Source organism: Salmo trutta, chromosome 22, assembly GCF_901001165.1.
Source record: "Salmo trutta chromosome 22, fSalTru1.1, whole genome shotgun sequence".
NCBI lineage: Eukaryota > Metazoa > Chordata > Actinopteri > Salmoniformes > Salmonidae > Salmo > Salmo trutta.
In genome coordinates, this window is record NC_042978.1 from 7,675,316 (window position 1) to 7,693,098 (window position 17,783).

The window sequence follows — 17,783 nt, forward strand, 5'->3', positions numbered from 1 at the left end:
CCACGGAGGGCTGAATGTCTGCACGTTTTCACTCCTCCCTTGTACTTGATTGATTGAATTAAGGCCAGGCACCAGACCCTTATAGGGTATTTTTTTTCTCCTTAGTCATATCACAATCAACTTTTACCAGTTCAATGTACACAGAAATATAATACTTTTTTGTAATATTTTTTTTTTGAAATATTTAATTGACATATGCAAATGAGGCAACATCTCATTATGTGTTTGCATATTGTGCAAATCCATTTTTCTGAACACTGGAAGAAGTCAGCCTAAATTTTTCAGTTACATTTTTTTTTTTAAGACACTCCAAGACCGGACTTGTACAAAGCAGATTGTGGATAAATATTTTTTTAATCGATCTGGAAAATACTAAATATGTAAAATGCTTTTTTGGTGTATTTTTCCAAAGAACAGTATCTAGATTAAAACGTGATTAAACGGTAATTGTGTTTAACATGATTTGTGAATGACTACCTCCTCTCTGTACCCCTCACAAACAATTATCTGTAAAGTCCCTCAGTTGAGCAGTGAATTTCAAACACAGATTCAACCTCAAAGACCAGGGAGTTTTCCCAATGCCTCGCAAATAAGGGCACCTATTGGTAGATGGGGTAAACAAATATATATTTTTGAATATCCCTTTGAGCATGGTGAAGTTTTTAATTACACTTTGGATGGTGTATCAATACACCCTGTCACTACAAAGATACAGGCATCCTTCCTAACTCAGTTGCCGGAGAGGAAGGAAACCGCTCGGGGATTTCCCCATGAGGCCAATGGTGACTTTAAAACAGTTAGAGTTTAATGGCTGTGATAGGACAAAACTTAAGATGGATCAAGAACATTATAGTTACTCCACAATACTAACATAATTTACAGAGTGAAAAGGAAGCCTGTACAGAATACAAAAATATTCCAAAACATGCATCCTGTTTGCAATAAAGCACTAAAGAAAAGCTGCAAAGAAATGAACTGTCCTCAATACAAAGTTTTATGTTTGGGGCAAAACCAACACATCACTGAGTACCACTCTCCATATTTTCAAGCATGGTGGTGGCTGCATCATGTTATGGGTATGCTTGTCATCAGCAAGGACTGGGGAGTTTTCTTTTTCTTAGGATAAAAAGAAACAGAGTAGAGCTAAGCACAGGCAAAATCCTAGAGGAAAACCTGGTATTCAACAGACACTGGGAGACATTTACCTGTCAGCAGGACAATAACCTAAAACACAAGGCCAATTATATACACTGGAGTTGTCTTACCAAGACGGCATTGAATGTTCCTGAGTGGCCTAGTTACAATTTTGACTTAAATCAGTTTTAAAATCTATGGCAAGATTTGAAAATGGCTGTCTAGCAATGATCAACAACCAATTTGACAGAGCTTGACATTTTTTTTTAAAGAATAATGTGCAAAATTATACAATCCAGGGGTGCAAACCTCTTAGACTTACTCAGAAAGACTCACACCTGTAATCACCGCCAAAGGTGTATGTATTGACATTTCTGTATTTCATTTTCAATACATTTTAAAAATGTGTATATTAGTGAGGGGGGAAAAATATATTGAATCAATTTTGAGTTCAGGCTGTAAAACAACAATGTGGAATAAGTCAAGGGGTATGAATACTTTCTGAAGGCACTATTAAATCATTTCATCCAAACTGCTTTGCGCAAGGAAGTCCCGCCTCACCCGTCTACTCATTGTCCGAAGTGTTTAAAATGTATTAATGTTGATGACTGTAGGTAGTATGATAATCAAAATAAAATATACATTTTCATGATAAAAAAAAAAAAAGAACTTTTTGAAAATGCTAATATTAATGGACCAAAATGTAAAAATCTAAAAAATGGCAGGTAGATGCAAAAATATAATTTCAGCCTGTGGTGCTTGGCCTTAAAGTTACTGATTAGTTAGGAACTCCCCTCACCTGGTTGTGTAGGTCTTAATTGGACAAGCACTCTGCCATCCGTGGATTGAGTTTGACACTCCTCTTACAGCCATGGCTGACCACCACTACCCACATTTGTTAGCGAGCGATGCACACTTTTCCTCTCCACTTGCTCCCTCCTCCTGCTCTCGACCACCCTGCCACACTTCTCCCCTCGACCGGCGCTGCTTCCCAGACGCAATTATCCCAGACAGCCGGTGGTCCTCACTAACAGTAGCAGCAGGGACTAGATTTATTGCCCTGTGGCTGTGGTGTGGCTCTCCTTCCCATTGTGTGGCGTATTGATCTGCTGCACATCAAAAACCATCCTCACAGGCCCAGTGTCTGGCGCCACTCTGGCCCAATAACCCAACCACTGGCAATTAGCGTCATCTTCATTGTGTAGGGAGAGGAGAGGGACAATGGGGAGTGTGTATGTCGGGGAGTGTGTGTGTGTGTGTGTCAGGGTTTCCGTTCGAAATATTTGGCTCCGGACAACGTGACCGGGAAGATTTTAATTTACCGGACATTTTATACATTTACCGGACGTCCGTATGCATTTAGATCCGAAAGTATACTGAACAACAATATAAACGCAACATGTAAAGTGTTTTTCCCATTTTTCATTGGCTGAAATAAAAGATACCAGAAATTGTCCATATGCAAAAAAAAAGCTTATTTTTGTAAAATGTTGTGCACAAATTTGCTTACATTCCTGTTTGTGAGCATTTCTCCTTTGCCAAGATAATCCATCCACCTGACAGGTGTGGCATATCAAAAAGCTGATTAACATGTTCATTACATAGGTGCACCTTGCGCTGGGGACAATAAAAGGCTTCTCTTAAATGTGCAGTTTTGTCACACAACACAATGCCACAGATGTCTCAAATGTTGAGGGAATGTGCAATTGGCATGCTGACTGCAGGAATTGTCCACCAGATCTGTTGCCAGAGAAGTGAATGTTTGTTTCTCTACAATATACCGCCTCCAATGTCCTTTTAGAGAATTTGTCAGTATGTCCAACCGTCCTTATAACTGCAGACCACGTGTAACTACGTCTGCCCAGGACCTCCACATCTGGCTTCTTCACCTGTGGGATCATTTGAGGTGGTGCTGAAGCTTATTTCTGTCTGTAATAAAGCCGTTTTGTGGGGGGGAAATGAATTCTGATTGGTCGTGAAATCCATAGATTAGGGCCTAATTCATTTATTTCAATTGACTGACTTCCTTTATATGAACTAACTCAGTAAAATCTTTGAAATTGTTTCATGTTGCGTTTATTTTTGTTCAGTATAAATACGGAGCACACAATTTAAAAATGCTGAATTTAGCCAGCAAATATATCTCAACAGAATGAAACAAAACACGTTTTGCATATTTAAAGAACTGGTTTAGATTAACAAATATACCTACAATAATAATGATATGCAATAATAATAATAATCATGGTAAAACAAATGTTTATAAATAAATGTAAGTTCCAAAATTGCATCCTAACTGAATAGCACACAGTAGCCTGCATTTAACTTTTGTTATACTGCAATGAAAAATGCCATCTTCGCAATCAACAGTAGCCTAGGCCAAACTTCTGGTTTTCTGTTTTACCAGATCTAAATCCTTCCTTGATTAAGGGGATGTTTGTCCTCTGTCCTTTTGTCTTCTGTAGCTCAGTTGGTAGAGAATGGCACTTACAACACCAGGATAGTGGATTCAATTCCTGGGACCACCCATATGTAAAAAAAAAAGTATGCATTTTTGACTAAGTCACTTTGGATAAAAGCATCCGCTATATGCATGGTGTTGGGCTGCCCCATTTATTCACCTGGTTGATTGTTTGGTCCATAGGCTGTTTGTTGTCTAGCGGTGGCAAATATATTGTAAAAATTGATGGCACGTAAGACATCCATCTGATTCACGCCTGTATGAGTGGACTAATCCATTGCGGAGGCCACGGGTAAGGCACACCAGTATCACCAGTTGTACATTTACATTTAATTACCATTTCTAACCTACAATGTTTGTTTGGTTCCGGTAATTTATTTTAATGCATTCAACTTATTATTATTATTATTATTATTATTACAGTCTTACCGTTGTCATTGTAGGAGTGGACACGTTGCACGACCTACACTGTTTTGTTTTTTTAAATTCCTTTTACGAGTTGGCCATTTTTTTTCATTGTTTAAGGTTTGGAGCGTTCCTGTCAATCTGGAGTAAGGACACGCACCTGATTACACACAGAAGTAGGCCTAGGCTACCTGTCCAGCACGTAAATGTAGGCTTATACATGTGCCCATTTGGGGATCTGATACTATTTCTGATTGTCTTAACTGACCATCGCTGTATAGCTTTCTCAAAGTCATTTCTTTCTTCGCCTCAAACAGCAAGTAAACAAAGTCTGTTTTTACATCCATTGAGAAAGGCTACGTTAAGGAACGATTGTCAATTTGAAAGATCTTCCCAGCTCTCTCCGTTTCGATAACCACTCAGTGTGAAAGGGGTATAAAATGACATGCATGCTCTGATCTGGTGGTAACATAAAATAGGCCTACCTGATTTACTTCTTATCCCTTGCGCAAATAGCCTACAGCAGTGTCTATCTGTTCGGAGCACACTGACTCAGGAAACTCTGAGGGCCCATTTTATACAATGTTGCAAGTTGGCTAGCACTAGCTTAGGCCTGACCAAGTTAATAGTTGATACAATGTTAAAAGTAACTTGCAGACAGGCCATGTGATTTATAGGTTGTTTTTCAGGATTTTTCTACCTGCGGGCTACAATGTTTTTATTTGTTGGCTTTATGCAGACTCTTTTTACATATTTAAAATGGCAATATAAGTTACTTTTAGATTTGTATCATTTTCATTTAGATAATTTTATTGTAAATTAAATTAAACTGTTCCATGAAAATGTGCATATGAAATCAGCACGCAGATCAGTAGAAATGGTACGATAACTTGGCACTTCAAATGGAAAAGGTTGTTGCCCGCCGGTGTAGCCTATTACTGGCAACTTCAGGAGCATAACAGTAGAATCTGTGAAGGCCAGCAGCAGCGGGAGGAGTGTCGGGAACAGATTTTTTTGTAATTTTGTAAGGCTATATTGATCTCTGACTCCCTCTAGTAATTTGTCTGTCTTCATTTTTTAATCGCAGTGCTTAAAGCATCAGAGAAGCTTAGTAGCCTACATGTAGTTCATTTTATTCAAACATGAGGTGTCTATATATGGAAAAATACAAAGGACAGACGAGACTCGGTCGACCCAAAATTATTATTTTTTGTCGGACATCCCTGCATGGTGTATATATTATTTGAATTAGCCTGTACTATGACAAAGAACTGTCTGTCCTCTCCTCTATCAGCGTCCCGCTTCAACCTGGAGACAGAGTGGAAGAACAACTACCCCCGTCTGAGAGAGCTGGACAGGGTAAGGACCATCGACATCACACACATATGTGCATTCGGAAAGTATTCAGACCCCTTGACTTTTTCCACATTTTGTTACAGCCTTATTCTAAAATTGATTAAATTGTATTTTCTCCTCACCAATCTACACACAGTACCCAAAAATGACAAAGCAAAAACAGGTTTCTAGAAATTTTTGCAAATGTATTTAAAAATACAAAACTGAAATATCAAATTTACGTAAATATTCAGACCCTTTACCCAGTACTTTGTTGAAGCACCTTCGGCAGCGATTACAGCCTCGAGTCTTCTTGGGTATGACGCTACAAGTTTGGCACACCTGTATTTGGGGACTTTCTCCCATTCTTCTCTGCAGATCCTCTCAAGCTCTGTCAGGTTGGATGGGGAGAGTCGCTATTTTCAGGTCTCTCCAGAGATGTTCGATCGGGTTCAAGTCCGGCCTCTGGCTGGGCCACTCAAAGACATTCAGAGACTTGTCCCGAAGCCACTCCTGTGTTGTCTTGGCTGTGTGCTTAGGGTTGTTGTCCTGTTGGAAGGTGAAACTTCAACCTAGTCTGAGGTCCTGAGTGCTCTGAATAATTTTTTTCATCAAGGATCTCTCTGTACTATGCTCCGTTCATCTTTCCCTCGATCCTGACATGTCTCCCAGTCCCTGCCACTGAAAAACATCACCACAGTGTGATGCTGCCACCACCATGCTTTACCGTATGGATGGCGCCAGGTTTCCTCCAGACGTGACGCTTGGTATTCAGGCCAAAGAGTTCAATCTTGGATTCGTCAGACCAGAGAATCTTGTTCCTCATTGTCTGATGTTTCTCGTCTTTTGGTGCCTTTTGGCATACTCTAAGCAGGCTGTCATGGAAGCCATTCCTCATTGAAAGGCACGTCTGGCCACTCTACCATAAAGGCCTGATTGATGGAGTGCTGCAGAGATGGTTGTTCTTCTGAAAGGTTCTCCCATCTCCACAGAGGAACCTTGGAGCTCTTTCAGAGTGACCGTCAGGTTCTTGGTCACCTCCCTGATCTAGGACCTTCTCCCCCAAATGCTTAGTTTGGCCGTGCGGCCAGCTCTAAGAAGAGTCTTGGTGGTTCCAACCATCTTCTATTTAAGAATGATGGAGGCCACTGTGTTCTTGGGGACCTTCAATGCTGCAGACATTTTTTGGTACACCTCCCCAGATCGGTGCCTCGACACAATCCTGTCTCGGAGCTCTATGGACAATTCCTTCGACCTCATGGCTTGGTTTTTTTCTCTGACATGCACTGTCAACTGTGGGATCTTATATAGACAGGTGTGTGTGCTTTTTCTAAATCATGTCCAATCAATTGATTTTAACACAGGTGGACTCCAATCAAGTTGTAGAAACATCATAAGGATGATCAATGGAAACAGGATGCACCTGAGCTCAATATCGACTCTCATAGCAAAAGGGTCTGAATACTTACAGTTCAAGTCAAAAGTTTGGCCACACCTACTCATTCCAGGGTTTTTCTTTATTCTACAATGTAGAAAATAGTAAAAATAAAGTGTTAAACTAAATATATTCCAGTTAATTGCCGATTCCTGAGGCTGATAACTCTAATGAACTTATCCTCTGCAGCAGAGGTAACTGAGTCTTCCTTTCCTGTGGTGGTCCTCATGAGAGCCAGTTTCATCATATCGTTTGATGTTTTTTTTGACTGCACTTGAAGAAACTTCTTGAAATTTTCCATATTGTCTTAAAGTTGTGATGCACTGTCTTTTCTCTTTGCTTATTTGGGCTGTTCTTACCATAATATGGACTTGGTCTTTTACCAAATAGGGCTATCTCCTGTATACCAACCCTACCTTGTCACAACACAACTGATTGGCTCATTTACATTTACATTTAAGTCATTTAGCAGACGCTCTTATCCAGAGCGACTAAGAAGGAAAGAAATTCCACAAATTAACTTTTAACAAGGCACACCTGTTAATTGAAATACATTCCAGGTAACTACCTCATGAAGCTGGTTGAGAGAATGCCAAGAGTGTGCAAAGCTGTCATCAAGGCAAAGGGTGGCTACTATGAAGAACCTCAAATATGAAATATATTTTGATTTACTACATGATTCCATATGTGTTATTTCATAGTTTTGATGTCTTCACTATTATTCTACAGTGTAGAAAATAGTTTTTTAAAAATCCCTTGAATGAGTAGATTTTTTTATTATATTTTTTATTCATTTGCAAAAAAAATGAACCTGTTTTTACTTCGTTATTATGGGGTTGTGTAGATTGATGTGAAATTTGTTTAATCCAGTCAATTTTAGAATAAGGCTGTAACGTAACAAAATGTGGAACAAGTCAAGGGGCCTCAATACTTTCCGAATACACTGTGTGTGTGTGTGTGTGTGTATATATATATATATCTATCTATATATCTATATATATATCTATATATATATCTTGTGTACTATTATATTTCTTTAGATCTATATATTGTTTTACTTAATTATAGGTAACTCTAGTCGAGTTAGGACTTTGTCTGCTTCTGTCCACAATAATGTCCTTCACCAGTCCAGTTTTCATGTGTAGGTTTTTTCTGACATTTTGAGAGAATGGTCAACAGTGCCAGATTCCACCAGCTAATCATGAGTTTTCTGTTCATCTTATCTTCCAGAATGAACTCTTCGAAAAAGCCAAGAACGAAATCTTGGATGAAGTTATTAGCTTGAGTCAAGTCACACCGAAACACTGGTTAGTGTTTGCCCTCATGTTTTCCGTGATGAACATGTTCCCCTTCAAATGATGTTTTATCACCTACTGCTTTATGTACATTCTTATTTAGTTTAAGTTATTAAAATAATATGGCCAACATCAACTTAGTGTTCTATGCTTCCTATTCAAAGGTAATTAAATCAATTCAGGAATTCCGCGGCCCTTAGACGACTTTGCTGTAGAAGTTCTGAATGGTGCAGGTGGCTGTGTGCGCGCCCCCCAAGAGGTTAGCAGTAGGCTAAATGAGATGGATGTCCAGTGGTTGGTGAGAGGCTAAGAGCCCCTCCGAGCCCCATCTGTAGCACTGGATCAATGGCCTGATGAATGGGCTACGGTGCGACTGGGGGTGGTGGGGGAGCCAAGATGGCCCTGTTAGCCAGCAATGCAATCGAAGCGTCTGAGAAGTGTGTTGTATTGATACGAGTGGAGCTGGGAGCAAAAACAAAGGATTGTGTATGAAATATGAGTGTGTGTGTGTTTTGTGATAAATGAGTCTTCACCAGCAACCCAGGGGGATTGAGTAGGGGTTTGTCCCATTGTCATACAGCCCTGGTCAGATAAAGAGCCAAGCTTTAGTTAACAAGCTGCTGGGCATTCGTGGGGATTTGTCCCAAAAGGCATCCTGTTCCCTATCTAGTACACTACTTTTGACCAAAAGTAGAGCATTGTATAAGAAATAGGTTGTCATTTTGGGATGCACTCACATAGTGTTGTCTCCAAAGCGGTGTCCAACCACAAAGCGCTCACTAGGTTGTATTTTGCCCATCTGCCCTTTGCCCCTGCAGGGAGGCTATCCTACAGAAGAAGCTGTGGGAGCGCGTGTCCACACATGTCATCGAGAACATCTACCTGCCGGCAGCCCAGACCATGAACTCTGGCACCTTCAACACCACCGTGGACATCAAGCTCAAACAGTGGACGGACAAGCAGCTGCCTCACAAGGCATTAGAGGTAGAGTTAGACTGCTACTACTACCTCAATCTCTTTAAATCTCTTCATGGCTGTGGAGCTATAGTACATTTGGAAAGTATTCAGACCCCTTCCCTTAAATTAACATTTTCCCTCATCAATCTACACACAATACCCCATAATGACAAAGCAACAACTGTTTTTTAGAATGTTTTGCAAATGCATTAAAAATAAGAAACAACTTATTTACATCAGTATTCAACTCTTTGCTATAAGACACGAAATTGAGGTCAGGTGCATCCTGTTTCCATTGATCATCCTTGAGGTGTTTCGACAACTTGATTGGAGTCCACCTGTGGTAAATTCAATTGATTGGACATGATTTGGAAAGGTACACACCTGTCTATATAAGGTCCCACAGTTGACAGTGCATGTCAGAGCAAAAACCAAGCCATGAGGTCAAAGGAATTGTCTGTAGAGCTCTGAGACAGGATTGTGTTGAGACAGATCTGGGGAAGGGTAGCAAAACATTTCTGCTGCACTGAAGGTCCCCAAGAACACAGTGGCCTCGACCATTCTCAAATGGAAGAAGGCTCTTCCTAGAGCTTGCCGCCCGGCCAACTGAGCAATCGGGGAGAAGGGCCTTCGTCAGGGAGGTGACCAAGAACCCGATGATCACTCTGACAGAACTCCTGAGTTCCTCTGTGGAGATGGGAGAACCTTTCAGAATTACAATAATCTCTGCAGCACTCTACCTTTCAGCCCTTTATGGCTGAGTGGCCAGAAGGAAGCCACTCCTCAGTGAAATGCACATGACAGCCCGCTTGGAGTTTGCCAAAAGGCACCCAAAGGACTCAGACCATGAGAAACAAGATTCTCTAGTCTAATAAAACTCTTTGGCCTGAGTGCCAAGCATCAAGTCAGGAGGAAACCTGGCACCATCCCTACGGTGAAGCATGGTGGTGGCAGCATCATGGTGTGTGGATGTTTTCCAGCCGCTGGAACTGGGAGACTAGTCAGGATCGAGGGAAAGATGAACGGAGCAAAGTACAGAGATCCTTGATGAAAACCCGCTCCAGAGTGCTCAGGATCTCAGACTGGGGCGAAGGTTCACCTTCCAACAGGACAATGACCCTAAGCACACAGTCAAGACAACGCAGGAGTGGTTTCGGGACAAGACTCAATGTCCTTGAGTGGGCCAGCCAGAGCCCGGACATGAACCCGATCGACCATCTCTGGAGAGACCTGAAAATAGCTGTGCAGCGACGCTCCCCATCCAACCTGACAGAGCCTAAGAGGATCTGCAGAGAAGATTGGGAGAAACTCCCCAAATACAGATGTGCCAATCTTGTAGCATCATACCCAAGAAGACTTGAGGCTGTAACCGCTGCCAAAGGCGCTTTAACAAAGTATTTTCTTTTTTTTTTATTTCTTTTTTATACATTTGCAGACATTTCTAAAAAACATTTTTTTGCTTTGTCATTACAGGGTATTGTGTGTAGATTGAGAGGGAAAGAAACATTTTATTCAATTTTGGAATAAGGCTGTAACAAAATGTGGATAAAGTCAAGGGGTCAGAATACATTCCAAATGCACTGTCAATGTCATAAGAAATGGTTTGTTTCTTGTCAGGACTCTCTGTTTTGATTATTTCAGATGATGGAAACAAATGTATTATTATTAGAGATGAATGGTTTTACTGTGGTGGACAATTGTCCTTTTTGTTCCAAATTTGTGTTTTCCTCGCAATCACTACGCCGGTGACTGTTCTGATTGTTATGACAGTAATGGCATGCGGATATAGTGGCGTTGTCTCTGTAGCCGGCCATGGTGCTGTGTTGATACAAGGCCCGATCCTCTCCTCCCCCCCCCCCCCAGGTTGCCTGGGAGACGCTGCAGGAGGAGTTCGCCCGCTTTATGGCCGAGTATAAAGGGAAGGACCAGGACGACATCTTTGACAAGCTCAAGGAGGCGGTGAAGGACGAGAGCATCAAGAGGCACAAGTGGAACGAGAGGGCCATGGACAGCCTGGTACTTAAACATGGACACACACAGTAAAAAAAAGACTGACATTGCAATACTCTATACTCTTTCTCATATTCAACCACATATACAGCAGGCAAACATTATTATACAATCAGGTTTCCTGTCTCCCCTTGTCTTGTGCGTAACGTCCGTTCTCCTGTCTGTGTGGGTTGTCAGAGGGTGATCCAGCACAATGCTCTGGAGGACCGCTCCATCACAGACAAGCCCCAGTGGGACGCAGCCATCCAGTTCATGGAGGAGACCCTGCAGGCTCGCCTCAAAGACAGTAGGTTACACACCCACCTTCACCGTGGCTTTACAATCAACCACTTCCTTGATCTTTCACTGACTGTGTTGCTGCTGTGTGTATGTCTCCCTCTCTCTGCACATGTCTACCTCTGTTAGGGTTGTCACGATACCAGAATCGCTATACTACGACACCAAATTTTCCATGGCGAAAAAAAGAAAAAAGGAATTAGACTAATCTCTATGGTCCTATTAAAAAGCTACTTGATGTAAAATTGTGGGTGCTATAGCTTGCCAATTAAACACATGTGACTCTAGGCGACAACATAATGCTGTTTGTTTCTAATATTGGGACTGTTTTCCTCAAGAAATTAAATCCGCTTCATGTTTTGTTTTCTTACCACGATACTTCCGAGGTTCGCGATATTGGTATTGTGACAACCCTAACCTCTATTCCCTCCCTCCCTCCCTCCCTCCCTCCCTCCCTCCCTCCCTCCCTCTTTGCACCTGTCTACTTCTACACAACCTCTAATACTACGATCTTACTACCTCTGTGCGTCTCTCCTAGCGGACTCTGTGATAAATGACATGGTGGGTCCTGACTGGAAGCAGCGCTGGATGAGCTGGAAGAACCGCTCGCCCGAGCAGCACACCCGCAACGAAACCAGAAACGAGCTGGAGCGCCTGCTGAAGCTCCACGAGGACCACACGGCCTACCTGGCCAACGACGAGGTCACCACTGTCCGCAAGAACCTGGAAGGCCGAGGGGTGGAGGTGGACCCTGCCCTGGTGAGGGAGACCAACTCTGGTCACAAGTCTTAGGCACTCCAGTGGAGTAGTGCATGTCATAACTTTGCAATAAGTACGTAAGCATTTATTGAGGAACTGGGCAGTTGGAAGTCGTATCGTGTTTTCAGATCTCTATTGATAGAGGACATGAGTACTCAGACAAAAGTATAACAATTCCCAATCTGTCCTTCATACCATCATGGCCACCTAATCATCCCCAGTTTACAATTGGCTCATTCATCCCCCTCCTCTCCCCTGTAACTATTCCCCAGGTTGTTGCTGTAAATGAGAACGTGTTCTCAGTCAACTTACCTGGTAAAATAAGGGTTAATTAAAATAAAATTTAGATGCACACACACTATCCCACATCCCAGGACACCATGAAGCAGAGCCTGCCCCTCTCGCATTCTGGCCCTCTATTACTACTACTTTTTCCTGTGTTCCAGATCAAGGACACGTGGCACCAACTGTACAGACGTCACTTCCTGCAGAAGGCCCTGCAGCACTGTAACCTGTGTAGACGAGGCTTTTACTACTACCAGAGACACTTTGTCGACTCGGAGGTAAGTGACCTAGGCTCCAAGGTGAGCTGCCAGAGACACTTTGTCGACACGGAGGTAAGTGACCTGGGCTCCAAGGTGAGCTGCCAGAGACACTTTGTCGACACGGAGGTAAGTGACCTAGGCTCCAAGGTGAGCTGCCAGAGACACTTTGTCGACACGGAGGTAAGTGACCTAGGCTCCAAGGTGAGCTGCCAGAGACACTTTGTCGACACGGAGGTAAGTGACCTGGGCTCCAAGGTGAGCTGCCAGAGACACTTTGTCGACACGGAGGTAAGTCACCTAGGCTCCAAGGTGAGCTGCCAGAGGTAGCTGTTCTCAACTAAGATTTCAGAGACACATTATGAGGCGAGTTCAACAAGGCTTCTGTTTCGGCGAACGTGTTACCATAGTAACAATTTCAGTTGAACGATTTGAATGAACGTTCCAAAATGTTACGGTGAAGCCGCAAATAGCTCATTTTTTGTAAGGATTGTTCATTCTTACTCGATGTAATAGCCTAAATCAGAAGGACGTTCATTTCCAATGGTATCTGCCTTGCAGCATTGCAGAGGCAGTCGCGATGTGTTCTCTGTGGTGCATATGTTGGATATATCCGACGTATGCATCAAATTGTATGCGTAGACTTGACAGAGGTGGAAGCGAAAGGTGAATGTTGAACTGTTGAACACGTATTCAGTAAAAAATTGCATTACATAATGAAAACAGTTTGACTGCAGAATTTATTACGCAGCATTGATGCAGTTGATGCAGTTGACACAAAATGAATGGAATGTGTCATCGTATGTTAACTTTTGCGAACTATTTCCCTTGTCGAACGCACCTTTTGGACTGTAGTCAATGGTCCATCGATCTACACTACACTTTCCCCTGCCTGCAGTAAAAACCATGCGTGTAACTTCTACCCTATCTCAGTTTCAAAGTCTGTTTCTCTTCTTCCATAGCTGGAGTGCAATGACGTTGTGCTGTTCTGGAGGATCCAGAGGATGCTGCTTATCACAGCCAACACACTCAGACAGCAGCTAACCAACACAGAGGGTAGGCTGGGACCGGGGTATAGGGCTGGGGCTGGAAATTGGGTTTTCAGCCGTTACAAAATGTGGAAATCAAACTGGAAACCAGTGGAACAGACTTCCTGAGTTTGTCGTTGCAGAGATTGCCATGCCAGCATAGGCTTCATGGCTAGCTTGATTATCATAAGTTGGCTAACGTTGGGGCTAGGTAGAACTGGGCAGGGTCATCCGAGACTGAGCTACAATGAACTGGGGCTTAGCAGGGCAGAACCAACCGCCCATGGTCAATATTATTGTCATGTACCATCTCAGTCTGCCAACACACAAGCCCTCACTAGAGCATACAGGCAGGCAGCTGCATACCGGCCTGAAATTGAAGGCTTTATAGCTCTTAACTGGTTCATATGAGAGGGACGGTGAACAGTCCGTTAAGTCATAGAGTTTGAACGGAGAATGTCTGGCCTCAGTCTGACCCTGTCTGAGTGAGCTACAGTGTACTGGGGAGCTAGGTAGCAGACACAGAAGAATTATAGCCCATGTCCCAAATGGCACCCTATTCCCTACATAGTGCACTACTTTTGACCTAGTGCATAGTTGTTTACCAGTGCCCATAGTGAATCCGGTGCCATTTGGGATGCAGCTACTGCCACTAGCTGAGCTATATGGTGGAACCAGATGTGCTGTAAGCTAGGGCTGGGCGATATGGCCTAAAAGTCATGTCTCAAACTTTTATAGGCTTCACAATATATCATTTTTTAATAAGTTGATTGTACAATTAAAGGTCAAATACACTGCACTTCAAACAGACAGCAATAATCTATTGAATTCAGAGCTCGTGAAATTATACTTAGGATAAATATACAGTGCATTCGGAAAGTATTCAGACCCCTTGACTCTTTCCACATTTTGTTAGGTTACAGCCTTATTCTAAAATTTATTAAATAGTTTTTTTTCCCCCTCATCAATCTATACACAATACCCCATAATGACAAAGCAAAAACAGGTTTGTATGTTTTGGGCAAATGATTACAAATAAACTATCACATTTATGTAAGTATTCAGACCCTTTACTCAATAATTTGTTGAGGCACCTTTGGCAGCGATTACAGTCTTGAGTCTTCTTGGGTATGACGGTACAAGGTTTCCTCCAGACGTGATGCTTGGTATTCAGGCCAAAGACTTCAATCTTGGTTTCATCACACCATATAATCTTGTTTCTCGTGGTCTGAGAGTCCTTTAGGTGTCTTTTGACCAACTCCAAGTGGGATGTCATGTGCATTTTACTGAGTGGCATCCGTCTAGCCACTCTACCATAAAGGTGGAGTGCTGCAGAGATGGTTGTCCTTCTAGAAGGTTCTCCCATCTCCACAGAGGAACTCTGGAGCTCTGTCAGTGTGACCATCGGGTTTTTGGTCACCTCCCTGACCAAGGCCCTTCTCTTCCGATTGCTCAGTTTGGCCGGGTGGCCAGCTCTAGGAAAAGTTTTGGTGGTTCCAAACTTCTTCCGTTTAAGAATGATGGAGGCCACTGTGTTCTTGGGGACCTTCAATGCGGCAGAAATGTTTTGGTACCCTTCCTCAGATCTGTGACTCGACACAATACTGTCTCGGTGCTCAACGGACAATTCCCTCGACCTCATGGCTTGGTTTTTGCTCTGACATGCACTGTCAACAGTGGGACCTTATATAGACAGGTGTGCGCCTTTCCAAATCATGTCCAATCAATTGAATTTACCACAGGTGGACTCCAATGAAGTTGTAGAAACATCTCAAGGACGATCAATGGAAACAGGATGCACCTGAGCTCAATTTCGTGTCTCATAGCAAAGGGTCTGAAAACATATGTAAATAATGTTTTTCTGTTTTATTTTTATACATTTGCAAAAATGTCTAAACCAGTTTTCACCTTGTCATTCTGGGGTATTGTGTGTAGATTTAGTCAAAGGGGGTCTGAATACTTTCCGTATGTACTGTATGCCTTACCAACCATAAGACCCATTAATAATGTAATTATATAATGGCTTTCAAGTCTATGAAAATGCCCTTTCTGTTACAAATTTAACCAGAACCATGCATAATACATTCCCTAATAATTAATAACTTCTTGTTGCAAGTTAAAACCGGTCTCATGAACAATCTCTCAAGCACAAGCCCACGTGCTAGTGAGTAGCCAGCTAATCTTTAATATTTCAAGTTTAGCCAACTTACATTTACATTTTACATGTTAGTCATTAAGCAGACACTCTTATCCAGAGCGACTTACAGTAGTGAATGCATACATTTCATACATTTTTTCTTCTTCTCCGTACTGGTCCCCCGTGGGAATCGAACCCACAACCCTGGTGTTGCAAACACCATGCTCTACCAACTGAGCCACACGGGACTTGAATCTGTTTGCTAGCTAACAAGGCAGAACAGTCGAATTGTTATGAACACATACTGTCCGTCTCCAACTGTTTGAACAGCATGCTAGCCGGTCTACTTTGTTCAGATGTTGAAATCGAGTGGCGTACTTTATTTCTCAGAATGTAAACGACTTGCCAATTCCTTATATAATTGTTCTTTATGGTTATTGCACATTTATAAAAGACTAGACAGCTGGTGTAACAGTCTTAGGCTAAAATGCTACTAGCAGTAAGTGATACCCCAATGCCGTGCGCGACAAACGGAGGATTTTCCAGAATCAATGCTCATTGATACTCCCGTTTTTAGTAGTGTCTGGCTCAGCTCGCAATTTGAGGAGTTGAGACATAAAATGGGTTTTGTTAGAAAGGTTAACCTCTATTACAGTAAAATAATGTCTCACTGTGTTTCAGTGTCCGTATGATCTATTCTGTTGGACCAAACCGCAAATGCAAATAGCGAGTTGAACCCGCTAGTCGGAGAGTAAGTGATCTCTCATCATTGTTGATGTGAGTGGCAGGGGTAGGGGCTGTGTGTGTTAGAACAGAGAGGAAGAGGTGAGGCGAGAGGTTTCACTCTGTCCAAAATAACCCCAATGTGTTTGTATGGACTTATTTTGGACCTCAGCTTGTCGCTTGCCTTCCCGCCTTTGGAACAATGACTCCCATTGTTAAGGCGGAGACATGAGCATCTCATCATTATATAGATATCTGGTGTAAATGGGAAGGTGCACAGACGGAACGAAGGAGACAAGACCAAAAAGACATTAGAACAAGCGGACAGCAACGTTCATAAAAACAATATATAGATTTGAATTAATCAAATTATTTTGATATATCACCCATCCTTATTGTAAGCTCAACTGTCTTGTCCAAAGAGCACTTGCTCCATTTTCTAGGCATATATATATATTTTTATATATATATCCACCCACCCCACTGCCTTCAGAACAGCCTCAAGTCGTCTGCATTGGACTCTACAAGGTGTCAAGCGTTCCACAGGGATGCTGTCCCATGTTGACTCCAATGCTTCCCACAGTTGTCAAGTTGGCTGGATGTCCTTTTGGGTGGTGGATGATTCTTGATACACATGGGCAACTGTGTGAAAGTGTGAAAAACCCAGCAGCGTTGCCGTTCTTAACGCAAACCAGTGCTCCTGGCACCTACTACCATACCCCGTTCAAAGGCACTTAAATCTTTTGTCTTGCCCATTCGCCCTCTGAATGGCACACATAAACAATCAATGTCTCAAGGCTTAAAAATCCTTCTTTAACCTGTCTCCTCCCCTTCATCTACACTGATTGAAGTGGATTAACAAGTGACATCAATAAGGGATCATAGCTTTCACCTGGATTCACCTGGTCAGTCTGTCATGGAAAGAGCAGGTGTTCTTAATGTTTTGTAGACTCTGTGTAGGTCTGTTTGCTGTGTCTTTGATGTCTGACATTCTGTGGTGTGTGCGTGTGTGTGTGTGTTTTCACATATTCAGTGCGGCGCCTGGAGAAGAACGTGAAGGAGGTGCTGGAGGACTTTGGTGAGGACAACGAGAAGAAGGTTCACCTCATCACCGGACGCAGAGTACAGCTGGCAGAGGACCTCAGTGAGTCACCTCACACACACTTATTACACACACACACACACACTTATTACACACACACACCAGCTACACACACACACACACGCGCACACACACACCAGCTACACACACACACACACCAGCTACATACACACACTTCAGTTTA

General features: G+C 42.5%; 1 protein-coding gene across 11 annotated transcripts in view; it reads left to right on the forward strand.

The window, feature by feature from the left end:
• Positions 1–17,783, forward strand: part of LOC115157980 (dynamin-like 120 kDa protein, mitochondrial) — a 60,385-nt gene that overhangs the window by 21,989 nt on the left and 20,613 nt on the right. For all 11 annotated transcript variants that reach the window (XM_029706391.1, XM_029706393.1, XM_029706396.1 and 8 more), the window contains 9 exons: positions 5,295–5,359; positions 8,001–8,077; positions 8,884–9,049; positions 10,886–11,038; positions 11,210–11,318; positions 11,847–12,067; positions 12,514–12,630; positions 13,572–13,665; positions 17,531–17,641. In XM_029706391.1, coding sequence (XP_029562251.1) covers positions 5,295–5,359; positions 8,001–8,077; positions 8,884–9,049; positions 10,886–11,038; positions 11,210–11,318; positions 11,847–12,067; positions 12,514–12,630; positions 13,572–13,665; positions 17,531–17,641 — 1,113 coding nt within the window. The remainder of the gene's footprint in view (positions 1–5,294; positions 5,360–8,000; positions 8,078–8,883; positions 9,050–10,885; positions 11,039–11,209; positions 11,319–11,846; positions 12,068–12,513; positions 12,631–13,571; positions 13,666–17,530; positions 17,642–17,783) is intronic.